At 36.3% G+C, this 25795-nt stretch overlaps 2 protein-coding genes and 1 pseudogene across 9 annotated transcripts in view; all 3 read left to right on the top strand.

The window, feature by feature from the left end:
• LOC107697167 (MAP/microtubule affinity-regulating kinase 3-like) overlaps positions 1–7242 on the top strand; it is a 61163-nt gene extending 53921 nt beyond the window's left edge. For 3 of the 8 annotated variants that reach the window (XM_016497828.1, XM_016497830.1, XM_016497826.1), the window contains 3 exons: positions 147–173; positions 3593–3637; positions 5506–7242. In XM_016497828.1, coding sequence (XP_016353314.1) covers positions 147–173; positions 3593–3637; positions 5506–5851 — 418 coding nt within the window. In that variant the 3' untranslated portion in view covers positions 5852–7242. Of the gene's footprint in view, positions 1–146; positions 174–1405; positions 1487–3592; positions 3638–5505 lie in introns of all 8 variants that reach the window. The other 5 variants (XM_016497827.1, XM_016497831.1, XM_016497832.1 and 2 more) reach the window with 3 other exon arrangements.
• A 1889-nt stretch (positions 7243–9131) lies between these two features.
• Positions 9132–16711, top strand: LOC107697165 (lysosomal-associated transmembrane protein 4A-like). Its single transcript, XM_016497825.1, has 7 exons — positions 9132–9332; positions 12724–12844; positions 13041–13117; positions 14061–14183; positions 14283–14378; positions 14489–14587; positions 15603–16711. Exons 1-7 carry the CDS (start codon positions 9207–9209, stop codon positions 15678–15680), a joined length of 720 nt encoding a protein of 239 aa, XP_016353311.1. The 5' UTR covers positions 9132–9206; the 3' UTR covers positions 15681–16711.
• A 156-nt stretch (positions 16712–16867) lies between these two features.
• On the top strand, positions 16868–24559 carry LOC107697077 (uncharacterized; annotated as a pseudogene).
• Positions 24560–25795: the final 1236 nt, after the last annotated feature.

Here is a 25795-nt window from a genome sequence, read left to right as displayed (position 1 = left end):
ATGCTGCAGTTTTGGCATATTAGAACTATTTATGATGACAACACCAGATCATTGGCAGTGGCATCAGACTCCCCTAGATTTCCTCAAGAGACGATACATCTACTCTAGATGTTGATCACTGTCTCTGTTTTCTGTTTCTTTTGTAGAAATATGTCATTCAGGTTTACCAAAAGGTAGGACCCTCGATGGGCTGTGTGCAGATAACTAGCGCTGAAATATGAAGTTTAACTCTAACCCTAGTTTGAAGATATTTTTGATTAATCGCTTGTCACTCACCTCTTATTTAATCGGAGTGCGACTGAGCATGCCTGAGACTTCTGCTGTTTTCTGATGAGCAGCACCTGGCAGACATTACTAATCACCCATGCATGCCTGTTCACAGGTTACAACTGAGCACAATAGATTCATTAGTCTCCTTCCAGTTTTAAACATTAGAGCCTCATTTTCCATTCACACCTTTTTTCTTCAAGGAAGGCTGTGTGTGTTTTGCACATTTAGATAGTAACCTACAGCATTCAATAGTGGGAACATAACTTCGATGAAATCTCTCTGAAATCGGTGAATTCTCTTTCATTTATGTACGTGCATAAAACATACCTGGGTCACATTTTACCCTAAAATCAAAAGAAATGGGAAATTATTTATTTTATTATTTTTTGTTTTTATTTAAATCTGACATTTACTTTTACGACACTTGAGCACATTTCCCCCCAAAATTTCCATTACTAATGTATCTGGAGTCTTGTGTAATATTATATTTTTATTATATTTATTTTTATCATATTATTTTTTTATTTCCATTTTTCTTCTATTATGTTGATTCTCTGATTTTATTTATATATATATTAAAATTTTATTTTAATTGTTAATTTATTATAATTTTATCATATAATTTTAATTATAATATTATGATATAGTAATACAATGTTTTTTTTTAATCTGCTTAAATTTAATGCAGTACAACAAATACTACCTTGATATAAATACTTGACCATTTAAAAAATATTAAATAATTTAATAACTTTTTAATAATAATTAAATCCTTTTTGCTTTACAGTAATTAGAACATTTTTTTCTGTATTACAGTAATGATTGTTTGGCAGTAAAACATTTAATTTACATGAAAATGTTGTGCAAAAATCATTATGGTCCTAAAATAGCTTTTATTTTTATGCATGTTAGTAGTAAAAATTAAAGTAATTTGTTTCTTTTTATTTTGATGTGAAATACTGTGTGTTCCTGCCAGGTTGCATGATATTTATATAGCTCTTCATTAGCATATACTGTGTTATATCACTTAGAAATTCATCTTTATATATTAATCTACTCTGACGATAAGGAAATAAACGCATTAATGCATTTCCTGCGATATGGTAACAGACTTGCTCTTGGTTGTGTAATTCAGGCCACCCTACTGGGCTCTTAATTTAGCAGCTGACAGATGTGGCGATTGAGAAGGGTTCTTTACAAGATTTCTGGAGTTAAGGTACCAAGATTGCCTTTTGCGACAACCATCCTTTCCCAGTTTCACCCATCATGCGCCAGACCTCTAGAAGTAGCATTTGTCCAGGATTTTCTGAATCCACCTCTTCCTTTTTGACCTACCCAATCATATTGTCCCTCCAGGTGGTCTCACGATCCCAGTGCTTTCATTCCCAACAGTGCTGTTATGACCGTTTGCTTTTTTTCCATGGAGAACTTCAGATTTTTGTAATCCAGAAGTTGGTCAGATGACACTTTAAAGAGTTTTTAAAGACATTGCAGGCTCTTGTTCTATATAAATGAGAAAACTTGGTTTATTTTCTTTGGATTCTGTTCTTGAAGGGAAGCTGGTCATTTTTAAAAGAATATTCCGGGATATAAACGAGTCAAACTCTAGTGACAGCATCTATGGCCTGCTGTCGATTACAAAAGAAAGTAAATCTCACTCGTTCCTCAGTTTAGATACAAAAATGTGCTCAGTATTGGCAGTAAAATTCCTTTCAGAAGTTACAGGATGCAGAAAGGAAGCTGCCCAGTGGATGTTCATGTCAAAGGCAGTTCGCCTCTTACTGTTGCCCTATAAGAGCACTTACCCGCCAGCGTCCTCTCCTCTGACCGCTGCTCTCTGCCCATGCCGCTGCATGACCTCTCCCAGTCTTTTACATATTTTATTTTGTACAGTGGATGATTAATGTCTTGCAAATGAATATATCTGTATTTAATGTGTTTTGTATTGTGTAGCATTAATGTCATAAAAAGGGGAGTGGGTTCAGATGTGTCAGTGGCTTGTGTCATCAAAGTAATCTGGAGAACTATGCACTGCTTATCACATTAACATACATTCAGAAACAGCCCATCATATACTGCTGTCTAAAACTGAAAATAAGCATTTTTATGCTAGAATAAATACATTTTTATTTTTTATGTTCGATATAAATAAACAATTATTTATATCTAAAATATATTTATTTAATATATATATTTCCCCCAGATATATGTCATACATTATTATTCAAGAGTCAGCAAGTTTTTTTTTTTATGTTTTTGTTTTTTTTTAAATATACTTATGCTCCCCAAGGCTGCATTTATATTAAAAAATAATTTAAAAAAAAAAGTAACATTACGATTATTTTAAATATTTTTACTGTTTTCTATTTTAATATATTTTAAAATGTAATTTATTCCTGTGATGCAAGCTGAATTTTCTGCAGCCATTACTAGTCTTCAGTGTCACATGATCCTTCAGAAATCATTCTCATTTTTTTCTAAATTCTTTGATGAATGGAAAGTTCCAAAGAAATGCATTTAATTGAAATAGAAATGTTTTGTAACAATATAATCGCCTTTACTGTCCCTTTTGATCAGTTTTGACGCGTCCTTTCTGAATAAAAGTTTTTAATTAAAAAATATATATATATAAAATCTTAGTGTAGTGTAAATTGCCATTTTTAATTGAAGCAACTTTCCCAAAAAGGAAAAGTGTGTCACGTGGTTTGGGGTAAGTTGTGCCAACAACCGCTTTGAGCTTTATTCTCATTTCATTTAATAGCAGATATCCAGAAATATGAATATGTCAAAAATAATGAAGATCAAATATTTATAATTATCCATATTAATTTTAAAGCTGCATCATTTATCCCTGCCCAGAAGACAGCTTGGGTAAAAAGTGGCACAGCTTACCCCACACTGCTCCACATTACGTCATCTTTCTTCATTATGAGAGCCCTTCCTTTTAAATCGTGTTTTTTTTTTCTTTCTTACCAGACAAAATGAGCTCAGTTGTGTCCACTGCATGGAATCTATTTAGAACAGGAAGTTGAATCATAGGGTACAGGGAGGGTATCTGTAATACCCTCTGTCTCCTCCTCTCCCATTTTATCTCTCCACACAGGTCAATTTTTAAGTGCATGTCCAATATTCCTCTCCACTTACACAGGAAATTGTATCTGTCGTTGGCGTTCTCTCTAACATTGGCTTTGATACTCTTCTCTCTTTTTTCCTAGGATGTCTGAAAAGCTATTGTTGTCTTATCTTTCTTTCCTTGATCAGCTGAGTCTCAGATTTGCTTGCCTCTAAACTATTTTTCTCTTTTTCATCCTGGTTTTTAAAGAGTGCCGGCAGAATGCGATAGAAATGGGAGGTATGAGGATTCAAGGTGAGACAGGACATCTGGTTTACCAGTTCTGATTTTATACCATCTTTTCTTTGCTTTTTGGACATTTGTGAGCCTGGACCACAAAACCAGTCATAAGGGTACATTTTTTTTTTTATTGATATTTATAGATCATCTGAAAGCTGAATAAATAAGATTTCCATTGATGTATGGTTTGTTAGGATAGGACAATATTTGGCCGAGATACAACTATTTGAAAATCTGGATAAAAACAAATCTAAATATTGAGAAAATCGCCTTTAAAGTTGTCTAAATTAAGTTCTTAGCAATGCATATTACTAATCAAAAATTAAGTTTTAATATATTTACAGTAGGAAATTTACAAAATATCTTCATGGAACATGATCTTTACTTAATATCCGAATGATTTTTGTCATAAAATAAATATCAATAATTTTGACCCATACAATGTATTTTTGGCTATTGCTACAATTATACCCCAGCGACTTAAGACTGGTTTTGTGCTCCAGGGTCACATTTAGTCCTAACATTACTCCACAGACTTAACCTCGCTGTTTTGAATAAATCTACAAACATACATAAACTGGCATATGACATAATATCCCAAAGATCAAGTGCATTGAGTTTAACCATTGAGGTTTATGTGAGCCTCTGATAATCTGTTCTGTGAATATTCATTTATTCTGATCTGTCACAACAAAAGTAAGCTTTTGTTTGCATTGGCATCTAGCTCTATTGCTCCGCCATCTTGTGGCAAGAAGAAGAAAGTGAAAAAAGGTCAAGTAAAGTAAAGGTCAAAGCAATGTTGCTCATATTTAGGGATAAGTGTTTGTTTAAAATAGTAACACTAAAATCAGTCCCAATACCAGCCACAACACTTATGTAACATCATACAGTGGTTTACTTGTGAAGTTTAGATTCGAATCTGAGCTTGGAAACATTTTATAGTTGATTAAAATCACACCTCATGGCCAGTTTAATGAGTATTTTTCTTTATATTCTTATATTTGCTATTCTTATTTTGCTTATAGTTTCTGTATCTCTGCATGGGGATTTTTGTGTTCACTGCATGTCAAATGCGCTCAGGTGCTTCAGTGCATGTGTTGTCACTGAAAACAGTGAAAAGTTATGTAAGAACTTGTTTTTATGTTCATTTACCCACACCAGCATCTTCATTACGAAGGTCTGAAACAAATGAATATGTGAACGCAAAGACTTCCAGCTATGCAAGCTCTGTTTAATGCTGTTTATGTTTTGGAAAATGTAATTTATACCTGTGATGCAGAGCTGAATTTTCAGCAGATATTACTACATTCTTTTTTTCAGGATTCTTTGATGAATAGAAAGTTCAAAACAGCATTTATTTGAAATAGAAATCTTTTGTAACATTATAAATGTCTCTGTTGTCACTTCTGAACAATTTAATGCGTTCTTGCTAAATAAAAAGTTATTTCATTCAGTTAAAAAAGAACAAGAAAAAACCATCAGCCCAAACTTTTGTATGGTAGTGTATGTGTTGGTGAATTATTAAATTAAGCCACTTTCCCAAAAAGTAAAATCTGTCAGTTTGGATCTATTTAATGCCTCCTTGCGGAGTAAAAATATTAATGTCTTTATTTAAAAAAAAAAAAAAAAAACAGCAACTACACACAAATAGGTTAAATTTAATTTTATGAACAAACAGCATAAAAGCTATTTGGAATCTAAAATTCACCTGAAATTAAAAATCGAAATACAATAAAAATAAAAACTAGTGGCACCCTAGAAAAATGCAATAGGATCAATGCATTAGCCAAGTGTTCATGTTGCCTACTTGTGTACATTTCTGCCATTAATGTTCTCATGTTCACTTTCCCATTTCTCTGACCGTTCTCTCTTCTCTCCTGCAGTCGTAATGTGTCTGGGGATCAGAAAGAGGAACATAAAGACGCCAAACCCCGCTCGCTACGCTTCACCTGGAGCATGAAGACCACCTCCTCCATGGAGCCCACAGAGATGATGCGCGAGATCCGCAAAGTCCTGGACGCCAACAACTGCGATTACGAGCAGCGTGAGCGCTTCCTGCTTCTATGCGTCCATGGCGACGGCCACGCCGAGAGCTTGGTCCAATGGGAGATGGAGGTGTGCAAACTGCCCCGTCTCTCGCTAAACGGCGTGCGTTTCAAGCGGATATCAGGAACATCCATCGCTTTCAAAAACATTGCCTCGAAAATTGCCAACGAACTGAAGCTGTAAGGAAAAAAAAGTTGAAAATGTGAAAAAGCAGCAAAAAGGACTAAGGCACAAAACTAGAGTAATCAAGCTGTACATTCTTTTTGAACAAGTAGCAGATACAAGGATTGTTTTCCTTAAACACTTACAAAGTATGTACTGAAAATATTGTATAGAATCATGCCTTAGGCGATAATGTCCTGCATCTTTGAAGCATTATTAATATTATTATTGTCGTTATTATTGTGGGATGGTTTCAAACTGTAGGAAAACAATGACGGTTTCATTTCTATATTTTTTTTTTTTTTCGTTTATGCACTACTGCAGTAGGTGCCCTGTGGGGCCAAAAAAAATTAACACCAGTGACTGAAAATTTGTATTTTTTTAACCAGACAGACAGAAGAGGGACGGTTAATCACTCCAGTATTTTTTTTTCTTTATTGTTCCAGCCCTTGAATGCCAAAACAAAATGGCCAGCATTGATTTAGATAGGAAAGTGATTTGCACATTTCCCCTAAAAGCACCATTCATCTCCTTTACATCCATTCCCTCCGCTTTCCATCAACCCCCGTCCCTTTTCAGGATATTCCCACCTGTTGATTTTTAGTGCTAGACTGATGACTGAAGATGGACAGGATCCAACAGATGCTGGTGCCAAGGAGGCGACTCGCGGCCTCAGGAGCAAGTGCACTTCAGGAAACCTCCCGGATTCAGACGGGCTACTGCAATGGAACGTTAAGAATAAGATCGGGAACGTTTTCCTTCCCGGTCTGTTAAAGTATTTCGTTTATTTCTTACAAAGTGTTTTTTAAACGTCTGAAGAGATGACGAAATGCTCTCAGATGTTCTTGAAATGTCTTTGCTTTGGCTTTGGCTCCGGCCCCCAGGGCGCACCATAGAGTCATTCTGGGACACAGTTCAGAACTTTAACTTGCCATTTCTAGGCTTCAGTATTCACTCCCATCCCTAAGAACCATCGGCACTGTTATTATTATTATCATTTCATTTTGATGTTTCTGGGTTTTTTTGGGCGGGGGGGGGCTGTAAATAATGTACCTTCATTTTGCAGCAACAGCATATTGATATACTTTTTTTTCTTTTCTAAGTTCTGAGTCGGAAACTATGGAAATTAATGTAACTCATCACAGAATAAGGTTAATCAGTGTCTCCATTAAAACAACTGAAAATCAGTGATTTGCAGAGTGGCTTTTTTTGGACTGGTTTTACGAGACACAATTCAGACATATAAACGCTTATTGTCTATGAACTAACAGGTGGAACATTTCATTTGTTTTAACAGCTGAAAAACTCAAAATAAATTTGGGAGTTTTAGAAGATCTTCAGTACCAGATGTAACCTCATGCTCAGCAGGTTTTTAAGAAGTGAAATGTCCGGTCTCCTGTGATTTCAAAAGGCTTGTTTTCAGCCATTATGGCATAATGTTATGTCATGATGTTGTGATCTTATTATTCTGGGTCTCCAAGCATTAAGTCTGGGTCTGGATCTGGGTCTTGGTTTAAGGTCTATTTCTGCACCAAAGATGATCATTTCCTCAACCACTGGTCAGCATCCTTCGAGAGAATTTGCAAGAATCCATACTTTAAATTATTATTAGCTATATTCTACCAAATATATTTGGAGACAACCGAATAGGTGTATAAAACTGTCTAGTAAATAATAATAATAATAATAATAATAAATAGGTCTTTTGGAAGATCAGACTGCATTATACCCTAAAATTGTACTGTTAGCAGTCACATATATATCTTTGCAAGCTGCCACTGTCTATCTCTGGTATATCACCTGATTTCTTACATAATTTACAGCATCTTATCTATTATATAACAGCTCTCGAAACTCATAAAAGCTTTTCCGAGAAAAGCATCCAGCCCTGAACTTCGTCTGTCTACAGCTGGGTGAGCTCATGCACATCCTTCTCCTCCTGTGCGATTTCTCCTTAAGGACCCAACAATGCAGTAATAAATATAAGCGCAGCCATGCGTGATTAAACTCTGACCAACTCTCATTTTCACGCGTGATCCGTCTAGCCACGCCCCGGTTTCCACGCATGATTCAGTAGTGATGTGTTAGTGATTCCTTTGGGCGAATCGGTTCTTAACGACAGTTAGCTTAAAGAACCTATTCAAAATGAATCATATATATGATTCATTTAGTTTCTATATTTATCTAAGAGAATTACTCGGTTCAGTCCGATTCATAAAAAGCGTTCAGTTCAACTCACGAGCGATTTATTCAGTATGATTCCTGCTCAGTCTGATTCAGCCCACTTCAATTTTGTGAACCGAACCACATGTCTATGGTTCTACCAATGTATTAAAAAGATCCGACTCAAACGAATGATTCATTCACGAGTCGGGCATCAAAGGTTTTGATATGCTCTGACTCTTTATCAGTTTTAGCGAGTTTAAAGTCATTCCATTCAAAAGCTCGGCAAGATATCCTGTATGAAGTGCTACAATTAAACACAAGAATAGTTAATAAGGGATATCAGGTAAGATTTATGTGGGTCCCAGCACATGTTGGGATTAGGGGTAATGAGATGGCGGACAGGCTGGCTAAAAGGGCACTAACAAAAGAGAACAGAAATGGAGGTTAATAAAAGTAAGTAAAGCAGAGGTTAAATGCATAATATGGGAGAAAGTCAATATAAGGTGGCAAGAGAGGTGGGAAAGAGGAGAAAGGGAGGCATTTATATCAAATTCAGAGAAATGTTAAAGAGGAAAGGATGGAAATTGGAAATAGGAGAGAAGATGCGGTGATGACTAGGTTAAGGTTGGGACATTGTTCACTGAATAAAACACTATAAAGATGATAGGGAAGCACGAGACAGGGTTGTGTGAGGGATGTCGAGAAGAGGAGTCAGTGGAGCACATAATAATGACTTGTAAGAGATATGAAACACAGAGGCAGGTAATGAAGAATAAACTAAGGGAGATTGGGGTGCAGGAGATCACATTACAAGGGTTACGATGCACAGTAAATAGGGCACAGAGTAGAATATTGATTACTTTTTTAAGGGAAGCAGGGGTTTTAAGCAGGATTTGATGTATGATGTGTGGTGTGTGTGTGGATATTAATGTGAGGGGACAATGTGAGTGATGTGTAAGTTTTAGTGGGAAAAGGGAATAGATAACCTATTATCTGATCCACACTCCGGAGCAGAAGGGGGCGGTAATGCACCAATAAGCTGGATGCCAACCGCCGTTAAACTGGAAAGAAGAAGAAGAAGAGTCGGGCATCGCTATGATTAAGCTTTGACCACGCCCCCATTGTTTGTCATCCGTCAGGGGGAGTTTTGCCCGAAAGCTCGAGCGCTGCTGTTTTTGACAGGGGAGACTCATCTCGTCTCTTTTTCTCGATGTTTCTTCAAACCACCGAGAGCGACATGCGTTTCAAACCGTCTCGAGACCGACTGTACAGCGCGCGCTGCTGCGGCTGCTGTCACGTGCGGACTGGAACCATCATCCTGGGTACCTGGTACATGGTACGAGGCGTAAAACATTCGTTAAACATAGTCTTGTAGTTTCAAACACAACTGAAATACAAGAGTAGACTTTCCTCCCGTAGTTTAGAGGTGTGTCTGGGTTTTAAAGTGCGTCTGTGTGGATGTTTTTCTTGCTCCGCCGCGTTAGTTCGATGTTAACGACAGCTAGGCTAACTCGATGTTTTGAATTGGAACTATCAACAAATAAGACACGTAAACGTGATTAGACCTGTTATACGTTTATTAAACAGGTTTTAATAACCTTGTCTGCTTATTGAAATAGGATAATTTGATGTGGCGGTTATTTTTAAGCGTTTATTTATCATCTATTTGTAGACCGCTAGCTGCTAGCTGAGGCCCGAGGTTGAATTGACTAAAGTGTCATCAGTGTTGGCAAGGCTACTTTGGAAATGTAATAGGTTACAGATTACAAGTTACCCCAGTTAAAATGTAATAAGTAGTGTAACTATTTCAATTACTTTATTAAAGTAATTTAACTGATTACTTTATGATTACTTTTCTACATTTCTAATGAATGTTTTCAACTGTTAATCATTTTCAAACATTTAAACCAGGCAGGGTTAACCTTACAGTAGTATTCAACACTGATTACTGTCAGACTTTCAAAATCCGCTTGATTTAATATTATAAAAATTAAATTTTCAAGCACAACCACCACACAATCAGACTTTAGCACGTCATAACAAGATATAGTTTAATAGCTATGATACTGTTTTTGAAATCAAATCTTTGCATAGCAAATGTCAGGAAACACTGGCATCTTAACAATGCCTTGGAAAAAACAGTTGTTCTTAAAAAAAAAAAAATAAAGCTATCGAATAAGCATGTGTCCTATTCTGTGTCCTAAACTTTAAACATTGGTGTCTCATATTTTAGAACAGTCAATGCATTTGAGGAAAGAAATCAATTAAATCTGTATGTGTGTGTGTGTACTGGTTTAACTATAATTGTGAGGACCAAATGTCCTCACTTAGGCCTAAATAGGGGAAGATCATGACAACTCACTAGTGAGGACATTTTATATATGAGGACATTTGTGACCCTGGACCACAAAACCAGTCATAAGGGTAAATTTTTAAAAATGTAGATTTATACATCATCTGAAAGCTGAATAAATAAGCTTTCCATAGATGTATGGTTTGTTAGGATAGAACAATATTTGGCCGAGATGCAACTATTTGAAAATCTGGAATCTGAGGGTTGTCCAAATGAAGTTCTTAGCAATGCATATTACTAATCAAAAATTAAGTTTTAATATATTTACAGTAGGAAATTTGCAAAATATCTTCATGGAACATGATCTTTCCTTAATATCCTAATGATTTTTGGCATAAAAGAAAAATCGATAATTTTGACCCATACAATATTTTTTTGGCTATTGCTAAAAATATACCCAAGTGACTTAAGACTGGTTTTGTGCGCCAGGGTCACATTTATAAATGCTTGGAAATAGAGAAACATGTGCAAAACACTAGATTTAAGTAAAAACTGTTTTTTTTTAGGGGTAGGGGTTGGGTTAGCCGATAGAAAATATCATTAACCTGATATAAAATCAATGGAAGTCTATGAAGTGTCTTCACTAAGATAGCAAAAAAAAAGTTTGTTTGTGTGTGAAAATACTCAGATGCAACCCCCTTTGTAATTTTTAACATTGTCATAAGTAACTGATTTAATTACACATTTTTTGCAACAGATTACAGTTACATTTATTTTACATAAACATGTAACCCCAACACTGACTGTCATGGGATTGACATTCAGTTCGTTGTTAATTTGCACGAAATACGTTTAGATAAAGTAAATTATCTAGAATTACATAGCTATTCGTATATATTAGAGGGTAGCTTTATTTTTAATAACTGTATATAGTAGTAATTAGGGTGTCAACTAGATTTTAAACAAACTGTTGCTTGGCAAGATTTATGAATACTTTTGAATAAACTGACACTGGCAGTAACTATTTTAATCTGTCTTTAACTGTCAGTGGAAAATGTTATTGTAAATAATTGTATGCCAAAGTCTGGACCTTGGTGTTTCCAGAAAACCAGACCACATGTTTCCATTTAAGATTGACTGGTTTTAATTATTATATTATATTATTAATAATAGATTTATACATCATCTGAAAGCTGAATAAATAAGCTTTCCATAGATGTATGGTTTGTTAGGATAGAACAATATTTGGCCGAGATGCAACTATTTGAAAATCTGGAATCTGAGGGTTGTCCAAATGAAGTTCTTAGCAATGCATATTACTAATCAAAAATTAAGTTTTAATATATTTACAGTAGGAAATTTGCAAAATATCTTCATGGAACATGATCTTTCCTTAATATCCTAATGATTTTTGGCATAAAAGAAAAATCGATAATTTTGACCCATACAATATTTTTTTGGCTATTGCTAAAAATATACCCAAGTGACTTAAGACTGGTTTTGTGCGCCAGGGTCACATTTATAAATGCTTGGAAATAGAGAAACGTGCAAAACACTAGATTTAAGTAAAAACTGTTTTTTTTTAGGGGTAGGGGTTGGGTTAGCCGATAGAAAATATCATTAACCTGATATAAAATCAATGGAAGTCTATGAAGTGTCTTCACTAAGATAGCAAAAAAAAAGTTTGTTTGTGTGTGAAAATACTCAGATGCAACCCCCTTTGTAATTTTTAACATTGTCATAAGTAACTGATTTAATTACACATTTTTTGCAACAGATTACAGTTACATTTATTTTACATAAACATGTAACCCCAACACTGACTGTCATGGGATTGACATTCAGTTCGTTGTTAATTTGCACGAAATACGTTTAGATAAAGTAAATTATCTAGAATTACATAGCTATTCGTATATATTAGAGGGTAGCTTTATTTTTAATAACTGTATATAGTAGTAATTAGGGTGTCAACTAGATTTTAAACAAACTGTTGCTTGGCAAGATTTATGAATACTTTTGAATAAACTGACACTGGCAGTAACTATTTAATCTGTCTTTAACTGTCAGTGGAAAATGTTATTGTAAATAATTGTATGCCAAAGTCTGGACCTTGGTGTTTCCAGAAAACCAGACCACATGTTTCCATTTAAGATTGACTGGTTTTAATTATTATATTATATTATTAATAAGATTATTTCACATTTTTATTTGTTTATTTTTTATTATTATTATATATTCTTAGTAAAGATTGGCAAGCAAATGTTTTAAGACCTTGACCTCTTTTTTTCCTTTTGAATTGCACTAACAAAATATTCAGGAAGTCACATGACACAGTGAATGATTTGAAAATTTGGTTTTATTTATTAGGCTGGTTAAATATTATGTCCTACTATCCCATCTGTACTTTCTTTACTAATATAATCTCACTCCACAGGTGGTGAACCTGTTGATGGGTATTCTGTTGACTGTGGCAGTAACTCACCCCGAGAACGTCCCTACTGTTGACCTGCAGTATGAAGTTATTGAGCATTACTTTGCCTCAGACAGGATGTCAGGTACGTTCATTAGATATTTTCGATAATTAAATGCTGTAAATCTGTATTTAATACTAAAACTACAGTGGCATGTAATTCAACTTTTTTGCAGTTTTTATATATTTTTGTATTTTATATATTTTTTTAAATTTTTGGTTTTTTATTTTATTTATATTTATAATCTCTAAAATGACACAATTTCTATTTTACCCCACAGAGAATGCTTGTGTTGGCTTTGCCATCTCTCTCCTTATGCTCACCATTAGTGCCATGATGGTGTATGGGGCTATTACTGTAAGTTTCTAAAATTGCTACAACTGTTCTAATTATTTTATGTTGAATAAAATAAAAACATTTTGACACCTTTAATCCTTGTGCTGAAAATCCTTTACCTAATTTTTTTTCCTGTGTCAAAAATGACCAGCCTTGTTGATTTCTCATTATTATGATATATTGTCACCATATCTTAAATCTTGCCAATACTATAGCATGACAAGAAATATATTAGCAATTTTTAGTAGGCTGGTCATTTTTGACTGGGAACACTACAAGTGTCCACAAGGGGGAAAAAATCCCCCCAAAAAGTACAAAATAAATCAAAAATGTTATGAGAAAATGACCAGAACTCAGCATGAGGGTTAAAAGGGTTGTCATGATGCAACATCACATATTGCATATAATGAGCATTGAACATTGTAAAAATTCTTTGACATTTAAAGGCACTACAACAAAATGCATCAATTTTTCCCCAAACGTTTGATGGGGTCATGTATTCTAGAATAGAATAATGCGCTTCACCACTGTGTTTATCTGTACTTCACAGTCTTGCTTGAAGCCATCTTTAAAAAACAGGTTGGATCAGTGAACTTTTGTTGTATAGTAGTTTCTGCTGTCAGTGCACTTTTGCCATACCTGAGCTTTTTACCTCGAATGCACATTGAGCTTAAATGTGTTTTAGACCCTGAGTATCCTTTGACCACAAGTTTTAGGCCTTATAGGCAGTGAAATGCTATTCCAGTAGAGTCATGGCCTTGCTAATAGCTCCCTTTCCATGTTAAGTATTCTCTGAGCTTAGTTATTCAGCACAGCTTCTCCTATTAGCTTAAAAACTGGATGATTCATGATTCCCTGGAGTTTTACAGGTTTGCATCAGCATTAAAATGGTGAGAAACAGTCTAAAAACGAAAGGGCAAAAGCCCACCTCATGACATGACTGTTATTTTTCCCTCTCGCACAGAATCGTGATGGCTGGCTCATCCCGTTCTTTTGCTACCAGCTGTTTGACTTTGCGCTGAGCTGCCTGGTGGCCATCAGCTCCCTCACGTACCTGCCCAGAATCAAGGACTACCTGGACCAGCTGGTCAGTCTGCCGTCTGCTGCCACTGCTGACCGCCTCTGACACTAGAGGTTCATGGAAAAATTCTTAAATTAAAATAAAAAATATCTCTGTCTCTTTTAGCCGGACTTCCCTTACAAAGACAACCTGCTCTCTCTGGACTCCAGCTGTCTCCTGCTGTTTGTGCTCATCTTCTTTGCCATTCTCATTGTCCTTAAGGTAGCTATATGAACCTCACCTGATTTTTCAGACACTGAATCCGTTATATGTCTTATTATTAAGAGACAGATTATTATTTGATTGTGTTTTTTTTTTGTTTGTTTTTCCAGGCCTACTTGATCAACTGTGTTTGGAACTGCTATAAGTACATAAACAACAGGAACACTCCAGAGATTGCTGTCTATCCTGCTTTTGAGACCCCACCTCAGGTATGTCCATTTTAACAGGCTTCCCAGCCTGATTCTAGGTTACATTTGAAAAGATGATATTAGATTACAATATTGTAATTAGACTAAATCTAAAAATAATATTTATCATTATAGAAAGTAATTAGTTATTAAACATGACAAAGTCAACAACAACAACACTGTACCAATCCAAGCACTACATCATTACCAAGGTTTATACTTTATACAGTCATACTTAGACTGTATAAAGTAAAAATGTGTTATTGACTTAGTGCTTAGATTAGTGCAAAGTTGTTGTTGACTGATATCCTAAAACATGGAGATCAAGCTTCACCCTACTTTCTTTAAAATATGTTGTTGGACTTTTTGTGTACAGTTCATCAGTGTACATTATTCTGAAGAAAAAAAGTGTTATCTGTACAAATGTTGTTTTAGTATTAGTATTATTTATATACTGTGTTGTAGTATAGAATTTATTAATATTTTGAATAAACTTTTTTATACATTCATTTTAGTGTAAGTTTGAGTGATTTTGTTATGTGCCTTTGACATTTTTATTTGTTTTTTCTATGTAGCTTTATTTATTTATTTTCAATTTTAGTAATTTGTAGTACTTAAAACTTATTTCAGTTAGTTGCCAAGGGAGCATTTCTAATTTTGTCTTTCGCCTTTTAATTTAGCTGTATTTAAATTACCGAATGTTTTTTATAGTTTTAGTTAACAGTAACAACCCTGATCTGTTGTGCTAGTGGATGATGGGAACAGATATAATTATTTCATTTTTGGTGGCCTTTTGTTCTGAAAAGGAGAGCATCTTAACCTCTCTCAGTAGTAAAAAATGTAGCCCCTTAAAATACACCATTCACTATGCTACAGTAGAGGGCACTCTTTGCCTCCAAAAGAGGTTTTGAGCCATTTTTTTTCTGGCACTCCTCAGGAGAACACCAGCTGTATCGGTTTTGATTGCTACCACAGGAAAGTGTGTTGTGTAGCTTCTGATTGGTTTCATTTTAATGGCGACTTCTCTTTATCATAGTACATCCTTCCCACCTATGAAATGGCCATGACAATGCCAGCGAAGGAGCCTCCTCCTCCTCCTTACATGCCAGCTTGAATTCCCCTGACTGGTTTCTTCAGTAAAAGCCAGTGCAGACACCCATCTTTGCCTTTCAATCCTGCCTTCCATTTCAACACATGGAAGGCGTTTAGACTCCCAGCGTCCACTCATCACATCAGCAGCTTACATATTTGCATAGACTTATCCGTGACTATTTCTTTCGCATGACTCTCGTAACAGCTCATCACTGCAGATCTATTTTTGTAAAACTATACGAAAAACGGTTGAAGCGGTACGGTGTTGGGGAATAGATCGGTTGTGGCAAGATTTATTTTAATTACTTAATGTTGTATCTGAGATATGATATGCTATTCTCTTTTGTGGACATCATGACTCGGGCTCTGCAATAAATTGTGCTTATGACAGAAGTACATAGTTCATAGTCAATCACTAATGAAATGATTCTTGAGATGGGGCAGGTAATCTGCCGTTTGACTTTTTTACCAATGAAAGCTTTCACTTTACTTGCCACCTTTAGATCTTTATTTTTCCATGCTTTTCAATGCTGTGTTTTTTCCTGATTGTCATAGTAGAAGAACTATTGTGAAAATTAACTTTGCCCTACAACATGACAGGGCACTTGCATTTAGAATCACCTTGGCTAATAAATCTGTTTTGTTAGATTAAAAATCTGTTTAGACAATCCAGTGTGATGGTTAAAATATATATTTTTTTCCATTGTGTACTTTATTAGTGGACGTAAGACTTTCATCCTTTAAAAAGTGAAAGAGCTCAAAGCACCTTTTATCTTGTTTATATAATTAGTGTGTGTATTTGTGTTTGTGTTTTCCATCCATTGAACCATTGTGCACCATCATGTTAGCAGCCATCACAGTAATCTGTTGTCAGGGTAACTGCTGGGTAACATGCAAGAAGAATCCTCACATGAACGACAATGATATATAGTTAAAAAAGGAAACTGCTAGTCCTGTATAAATCAATGGATGCATGTTATTTTATTTTGTGGTCTTTCTTTTCTTGTACATGTTCTGTAATCTAATTACTTCAATAAATATTTCAAAACAAAAGTCTGTCATCTGACTTTTTTTCCCCCTGATGTACATTTGGTTCATTAGTATTACTTAATGTGCCTTCTCTGTAACTCAAAAAATTCAAATTCCTTGTAATTTGAGGTGGGACTCCCCCTTCTGTTTTTGGATTGGACAAAAATCTGACATGTTTCTTGTCAACCCTTCAAATGTGCAGTCTAGGATGCTGTCACAATCGTACTGGTGTCAGTTAGTCAAGAGGACTGCACACAAACTTGAAGAATACTTGAGAAGAACGGAGAAACAATGAAGTCCTTCATTGGGAGTTTGGTATATTGCCTCTCTTTTCTGCTGGTCAATCTCTGAATCCTATGACCTTAACAATCCATCCCACATTTTATCACAAACTTATGCACAAAGAAGAAATCATGCGCTTCCACACTGGACACTGAGCCCAGCAGGTAAGTTTCTGATCTTGAACCATTTTCTTAGTTCAATGTTTGCATTGTATCTTGAACTGCATCACTGCAATGGAACATTTATGGTTTCATCATTTTCTTTGATGCACTACAAAAATTATTTGTTGACTTTGTGCTTGCTGTAACAGGAATATGAATGTAATGACATTTCTAGCGAAATGCACAAAGTTAGAAATTTGTCTAGTGCATTTATAATAGCAAATGTGAAATAAAATACATCCACATTTAAGCACTGAAGAGGTAGTTCACCCAAAAATTAAAATGGTCTTCATTTGCTCAACCTGTATGATTTTCATCTGTGGACCACAAGATACATATTTTGAAAAGTCTCTTTTGTCCAAACAATTAAAATCAATGGGTTTCAATGTCAATGGACCCCAATGCTCTTCAAAAATCTTCTTTTGTGTTCTGCGGAAGATACAAATACATACAGGTTTGGAACGACATAAGGGTGGGTAAATATTTATTTTTGTGTGAACTATCCCTTTAAGTGCATGAATGCTACAAAAAAAAGCATTTGTGTCATATCTGAGTGGCATGTATTGTAAAATGTTTTAATAAAGAGGAATTAGGGCGTGTATTGCAAACAATGCCAGTTGTATTTGTTTGTCTGACTTTCTGTTTGGCTAATTTCCTGTTCCGCTTCAACCTTCTGATGGTTCATAGTATACAGGAGTAAATACTTGTTAGATGGACCTGGTCACCCTAACAAACAGAGGAGGAAGGACCCACAGCTCCTTCTCAACCCAAAGTTTATGACTGGCTCAAAGACACACCAACCACAAAGGTGCATAATATAAATAATAATGACCGTTCTCCACCTGAGGCACGCATGCACCTGAGAGGTGAATGGGCACCAATAGTTTGCCGAAAAGTTCAAGATCCAGAACAAACAGTTGTAGTTACAGGAGAATCAGGGGAAAGTACAGGCGTGTCAACCATGGTGTCAAATCAACCACTTCTTGTTCCACAACAACCGTATATAGGTCCAGAAAAATCAGTGGTTCTTCTGGAGCAATCAACAAATAACCAGCCAACCATTCCAACGGTTGCTCCTGATACAGGTTTTCGCCAATCAAAGCCATCAATGACAGCCTCACAATCTTTGAATCTCTCCCTGCCTCAGAAACCTATGCCACAATCCTTGTCAACATTGGCGCAAGAACCAAATTCACAATACACTTTACCCCAATCCCTGCCAACATCCACCCTTACACCAGAGATGTACTCCCAGAGCACTTTATTCCCACCCTTGCCAAAGTTCACCTATACTAGAGGCCCATATCCTCAAGGAATCCCACCCCAATCTGAGTTAGAGCCATATGACTAAAATGCCTTCCTAGAATCTCTGCCAATATCCACGCTGATACCAGAAACATATTCCCAAAGCACTTCACCCCAGCCTGTCCCAGTGTCCACTCATAGATCAGGGCCATTTTCCCAAAAGATCTCATCCCAATCCGTGTCAACATCCAGTTTGACACAAGAGGCACATCTTCAGACCACCCCACCACAGTTTCCACCAATGTCTACTATGCCACAAGGATCATTACCAGAGGCACCAGGCAGGAGTATTACCCACGGCAGGATAGCCATCACTGCGAGGACAGGTATAATTCCATGTATACTGTACTGCTTCGTTTAACCCACCATCTGTTCATGCTGGGGTATTCAATCCTGTTCCTGGAGGGACAATGTCCTGCAAAGTTTAGCCCCAACACACCTGCCTTGAAGTTTTTACTGATCCTGAAGACCTTGCTTAGCTGGTTCAGGTGTGTTTTTTATTTAGGATTACACCTAAACTTTGCAGGACAGTGGCTCTCCAGGAGCAGGACTGGACACATGTCACATACAAGCAGTAGGGATCTTAAAGTTTTTTGTTTCAAAGGTGGACAAAGCAAAATTACATTAGGGCCCCAATTATCCTTAGTCATGGTTTTTCCTGTTCCTTTTGTACCTTGCAGATCAGAAAATGATATTTCATATTCCAGAAGCATTATAGTATTCCAGTGTGTCAAAGTATGCCATTTTGCTGAGATCCAATGGGATTTGTTTTTAAAGTCATTTTAAAAGTGACCACACTCATTTTTTAGTTAACTGACTAATCTAATCTTGACTAATCCTTTTGTTTGCATGCAAAGAATATGCTTTACTCACATTTACCATTCCATTGGGTCAAACCATATACCGTCAATTCTAAATCTGGTTGTTTTATTAATCCATTAATGAACTAATACACCAGTCTTCATTATATCATATTGACAATGAGTAACAGCTTCTAAAGTGCTTAACAATCTCTGCTCTGACTGGTATGGCCATCAAGAAAGCCATGGATGAAGCCTTCACTGAGAAGTCTAGAGCGCGGCCTAAATCGAAGAACATCTCAAAGGTTGCCATCATTGTCACCGATGGACGTCCTCAAGACCAAGTCGAGGAGGTGTCGGCTGCAGCACGAGCTTCAGGGATTGAGATTTACGCAGTCGGAGTGGACAGGGCTGACATGCAGTCACTGAAGCTCATGGCCAGCAATCCACTTGAGGACCATGTGTTCTACGTGGAGACCTACAGTGTCATTGAGAAGCTCACCTCTTAAGTTCCGGGAGACGTTGTGCGGTAGGGTTAATGCAAAAAAGGGGGGATGGGGCTCTGTCTTTCCTGTTTGCAAAATATATCTAAATTCTTAGAAGTGGGTGATGATTCATTCTCTGGAAAACAGTTGGGTCTGAATACCCAAATGTAATTTAAAATGTAATCAGACATGAATACAATTCAACATGCATTAATTATAGCATGTTTTCCAGAAGTTTGAATCATTGGATCGCTACACATTCTGAAGGAAATCTTTCTTCAGTATGTGAGTGCTAAAAAATAAAGTCCACCGATCATTCAAAGAAGCATTCTTCTACTTTTGGCTCTTTTGAATGCTTTGAATCTGCTAATATTTGTGCTTTGCATCTTATTTTTGTGGAATGAAGGTCTTGGAATGGAATGCTCTCAGTATTTAATATTGTCAATATCTTGTCACAATTGTTGTGAGACTAGTGTACTTCAAGTATGTTTTTCATAGAAACCTCTGATAACTGAAAGCCTTGAATGTTTGACTGTTTGTGGATAAATAACATTGTTTGTCTTTTTCAGGGCAAGAGTCAATCTTTTGGACATAAAAATTGCTCAATCAAGTGCTGCACTAGAAAAGTCTGTGCAAGTGTACAAACAATTAGCTTAGTGCAGCTGTCAGCTAGTACCATAACACTAATATGATGCTAAATGCTATGCAAACTAAGGGCATATAAGTTGAGTAATTTTATCACATAAGACCCTCTTATTTTTACACTGCAGAACACAAGATCCAGGGGGCGTGGTTGGATCCAGATCCAACTCCTCCCACCTTACATATACCTAAACCTACCCGTCTCCACCCCCTGATCCCTAAACCCACCCATCTCCACCCCCTAGATGTGGATCCAACCATGCCCCCTGGATCTTGTGTTCTGCAGTGAGGGGCTACTGGAGATGGTTGCCCATGAACCTTACTCCTGCTAGAGTGGCCTCCTCACTCCAGTCGAGTAATGAAAGCTTGTTCCAGGTATGGACGCCTGTGCAATGGGACATGACTGTGAGCACATATGTGTCAGCAGTGGCTCCTCCTTTTACTGCAAGTGCCGGAAGGGCTATATTTTGAACACAGACCAGAAAACATGTTCCCTAAAACGTAAGAGCCAGCAGATTATGCTTACTGCTTTACTTTAGATTTTGAAGACATACTTAGTACAAACATATTTGATTTTCTCTAACAGTGACTAATTTAAGCTTCATAATAGAATAATAGCAACAATGCTTGCAATCCTATTTAACCTGTTTAGCTAGCAATATCTTGCCGTTTTTTTACATGAGTTCTGATTGTATTACCTGATATCATATGATATCATTAATTTTATTGTATGTGCTAAGTTATAGGTTACATGAACATGTAAACTTTGTTCCAAAACCTAGTGAGCTGCCATGCTGTCTACTGCCTACATAGGCAGCATTCTAACTGTCATGCAAACTCAGAAGTGATGGATTTGGGACACTTTCACACAGATAGTGCTCTTCACATAAAGCATACAGGAGAATGTTAGCATGTACAACTTATATATAAATAAAATAAATTTTTGTTAAAGTTGTCTTTTTATTAACTATATGTATGAATGAGCTGCTGTCTTAGATTTTGGCCAGAATTATATTTTAGAAGGCACCATAATCTTGTAGCTGATGTTTTGGAACAGCCTTTGCGATTTCAGATACCTTGTTTCTAGGCAGCTCACTAGGTTATGGGACAAGCTGTAATTTAGCTAAATGTGTGCAATGTAATTATTTTTGTTCTACAATCCAGCTCACTAGCAGCTGAATTCTGAAATTCTAGCCACTGATTCAACCCATTCAAAACCACTGTTGAATTACTGTGGACTTTCTTGTTCTGTACTGTTTCGTAAAGTACAGCAATAACATTACTGTCAGTGTTGCTGTATGTCTCAGACAGATGACAAACCATAGCTACATTTTTAGAGGCAGGTTGTTTTTCATATGGGGCAGATGGCACATGGGTGTATTGGTTATGTGTTGGCTTGAAAATGCTGGGAAAATTAGTTTATCGTGTACAAATTCGTAAAACAAGATCAATTTACTTAAAAAGTAATACTGCATCAAATATTAAGATTTGTTTACATAGATTGTGTATTGAATGTAAGTGTATTTTGTCATTCTGCACTGGGAGATTTTTTTCTTACTGTTTTTAACTTGTGCAGTCTTGCTTCTGAAGTAAATCTATCTTGTTCAGTCATTTTTATTTATATGTTAACTAGAAAACTTGGAGGGAGGGGGGAATCATTGGGAACCAGATTATTATTTGCAGTGCAAAGTTCAAAGCTTTTATTTTTCCAATTATTTCCAAAAATCTCATTGATGAGTCAGTGACCGTGTTAGTATCGAATTGTTTTTTTGCTTCGAATCAGATGATAAGCTTGGCTGTAATGACATTTTCCACGTTTACACAACATTTATTGAATCCCCAAAGCCTTCGATAGAAAATCCCAGGTGTTTAATTTGTTTGTTTTTAAGGAAACCACCTTGCACAATATTGCCAGTGTTACTGTAAATGTCCTATGGCTTGTTCTAGATATGGATGCCTGTGAAATGGGACACAGCTGTCAACACATTTGTGTGAGCAGTGGCAACTCGTATCACTGCAAATGTCTCAGGCTTTGTCTTGAACGACGACATGCAAACATGCTCCATTAGAGGCACTGGTGCTTACGTACATGGTGACAGTGTACGCAAGAGTGACCGATACAAAAAGAATGATGGCAACCAAAATGGTGAAGGTAGTGCTAGTAAGTTACAATCAGAAATGACTATGACTTTATTCATACCATTTTGTGATCTAAAAACATCAAATTAAATCCCATCAAAGGATTAGACCTAGCATGTGATCAGATTGCCATTAATATTAGTTTAGAGAAATTTTCAAATGTCCCACTGGATATTCTGAAATCCCCCACCTTTTGCTTGGCACTATGGCTTATTTCAGATGTGGATGCCTGTGCGTTGGGCCACGACTGCCAACACGCATGCGTCTCCAGCGGTTCTTCATATTACTGCACATGTCCTCCAGGCTTTGTCTTGATGCAGGACAAGAAATCATGTTTCAAAGCCAGTGACGCTGATGGTGAAGGTAGTGCCAGTGAGTTTTCTGCTTTAGACCTTTTATTCCTTCTATTCACCTTTAAACGGTGAATAATTAGAGCAATTTAATTTAGTTGTATTGTCTGTCATATGCTGCTGAGCTATGTTAGCTTCAGGGCTCTAGAGTTTTAACTTATTGCAGGTCACTCTGGACTACTGTGCGCTGGGTCATGAATGTGAACAAATTTGCGTCAACGATGATACATCCTATCACTGTGAGTGCCACCGGGTTTTCTTTTGCAAGAAGACAAGAAATCATGTTCCAAAAAACGTAAGCGCTCAGAGAGGAACTATTCAAACATGTATTTTCTGTAACCATTCACTTCATGTGCTATGGGCACAAATGATACCTAAAAAAATAGTTTGTCCAATAAACATCAGTATTGGAAATATTGAATCCAACAGCCATCCAATATTGGGAAAAAAATCGAACAAGCACCACTAGAACATTAGTATTCTCCACATGATGGTACATTATATGCTGAGCAATGCCTAACTTTCAAGAACCAAAAAGAGTTTTCTTGTATATATGATGTTAAAATATATTTTAATGTTTTTTCTAATGTTCGAAAGAAGTCTTTTATGCTCACCAAGGCTGCAATTATTTGATAAAAAAAATTTCTATTTTTCTATTCTATTAAAAGAGTTTCTATTTATTCCTGTGGTGGCAACGCTGAATTTTCAGCAGCCATTATTTCAGTCATGATGTTTCAGAAATCATTCATTCAAATAAATTGGATTCACTTGGGAAAGCGTCATCTGTCAGTGTCTTGTAATATCTGACATGTTGAGTCAGTTGAACACTGATTCAACATCGATGTAAACTCATATCTCATATTATGTAACACTCTCACAATGTTGTGAGAAATTCAGAAAAGTACAACATTGCATAAACTTTGTTGCAAAGTGTTACATATTTGCTAAGAAACTTTCACTTTGTGCTTGTGGGGTAGATCATTTGATCTATAATTACCCCTAATTCAAATCAACTTTTGCGAGGTATTTCTGTGATGTTTGTTGTTTGTGATGTGAAGAGGTGAAAGTGGAGATCGTTCAGGACCCCTGCATGTGTGAGGCCCGACTGGCTTTCCAGAGGCAGACACAAACCTCCCTTCAGGACCTCAACGGCAAACATATCCTTTCTAAGTCATGAAACGAACATCGGTTTTTCCTGATTTTGTTCGAAGTAACGTCACACATTAATAACGTTCTTCGATTATGCTTGAAGTACATTGGGGCATTTAGTAGAGCAACATTTCCCGTGATGAATGTAATGCAAGTCATCTCTCTTAAAAGAACAATTCACACAAAATTCACACATCTTAATTCTTCATAAAAAAGCTTTAATGACTTGTTTCTGAAAACAGTGTAATTCAAACCCTTTAACCTTAACAGTCATTATACTTGCTGCTGTCACAAGAAAGGTTGAGCAAATGGAAAACATGCTGGGACGCGTGTAACGGAGCAGTTCTTCGTAAGCATGGTCAACATTTTCTGTGAACTTTCAGTGATTGCTGGAGTGGATATGGAGCACTAGACAACAAGACGGCTTCTGCTTCATCATTGAAGCTTCATCAAAGGCCACATTGATCGCATGAACCTCTTTATGGCTTCAAAAATGGATCACAGTGGCTGATGCTCAGATGATGTTTCTTAAACCACATGTTCACAAATGTTTACAGATCCCCAAAAAAAAAAGAATATTAACCATATTCAAATATTAATTAATATCGATAAGAACTTAAAGGGATAGTTCACCCAAAATGAAAATTCTGTCATTAATTACTTAACCTCATGTCGTTCCAAACCCGTAAGACCTTCGTTCATCTTTGGAACACAAATTAAGATATTTCTGATGAAATGTGAGAGCTCTCAGACCCTGTATAGATAGCAACGCAACTGTAATGTTCCCAGGTCCAGAAACGTAGTAAGGACATCGGTAAAACAGTCCATGTGACATCAGTGGCTCAACTTCAGTTTTGCGAAGCTGCGAGAATACTTTTTTGAGCGCAAAGAAAACAAAAATAACATAATTTATTCAACAATTCTTCTCCGAGAGTTGCGTCTTCCGACATTTTAGAGAGTATCACAACACATACGCACGATTTCCCCTAAGCATAAACAACGCTGATTACGTTCATGCGCACATTTTCTCCTCCGAACGTAAACCACACTGATTACGTCAATTACGCTCTTGGGTACTCTCCAAAATGGCGGAAGACGCAAAACTGAAGTTGAGCCACTGATGTCACATGGACTGTTTTACCGATGTCCTTACTACGTTTCTGGACCTGGGAACATTACAGTTGCGTTGCTGTCTATGGGAGGGTCTGAGAGCTCTCACATTTCATCAGAGATATCTTAATTCGTGTTCCAAAGATGAACGAAGGTCTTACGGGTTTGGAACGACATGAGGGTGAGTAATTAATGACAGAATTTTCATTTTGCGGTGAACTAACCCTTTAAATCATGCATGAAGGGCTGGAATGTATGTATAATGATGTACTTTTGCTCCCCAGAAATGGTCAAAAGTAATCTTTTCATTTAAATAGACTAAATTATACAACATATTGTAACCAATTTTACTATGGGTCATTATCAAAGTTGTATTTTTTTATTGCTTATGTTCATGTCAAAGGAATGTTCATATTATTATTATTATTGTTTAATCTTATGTAGACTCTCATGTATACAGTTAAAGTTTGCTATAGACATATTATAGTCTACAATATTTATAATCAAGCAGTAATATTCATTATATAAAAACTTGAAATACTTTTAATCAACAGTCTCAAAGTCTCTGTCCAGTTTATAATATTTGTTTTGATTTCATAGCTCACAGTGTACTGAAATGGTGCAGCCGTCTCTATAGGAATCATCTTTACGTAGTTCAGCTAGACAGACTATAGGTTTAAGAGTA

Source organism: Sinocyclocheilus anshuiensis, unplaced genomic scaffold (genome assembly GCF_001515605.1).
Source record: "Sinocyclocheilus anshuiensis isolate Anshui unplaced genomic scaffold, SAMN03320099.WGS_v1.1 scaffold38, whole genome shotgun sequence".
NCBI classification, from domain to species: Eukaryota; Metazoa; Chordata; class Actinopteri; order Cypriniformes; family Cyprinidae; genus Sinocyclocheilus; species Sinocyclocheilus anshuiensis.
The sequence above is the reverse complement of the archived record's forward strand: the minus strand, read 5'-3'. Positions and strand labels throughout refer to the sequence as shown.

What these genes read in the sequence shown, in the direction of transcription:
- LOC107697165 (XM_016497825.1), top strand. Translation starts at nt 9,207, where the DNA reads ATGTTTCTTCAAACCACCGAGAGCGACATGCGTTTCAAACCGTCTCGA. An exon ending in TGGTGTATGGGGCTATTACT is followed by an intron (nt 13,118 to 14,060) that starts GTAAGTTTCTAA and finishes CCTCTCGCACAG; the next exon opens with AATCGTGATGGCTGGCTCAT. An exon ending in CTTTTGAGACCCCACCTCAG is followed by an intron (nt 14,588 to 15,602) that starts GTATGTCCATTT and finishes TCTTTATCATAG; the next exon opens with TACATCCTTCCCACCTATGA.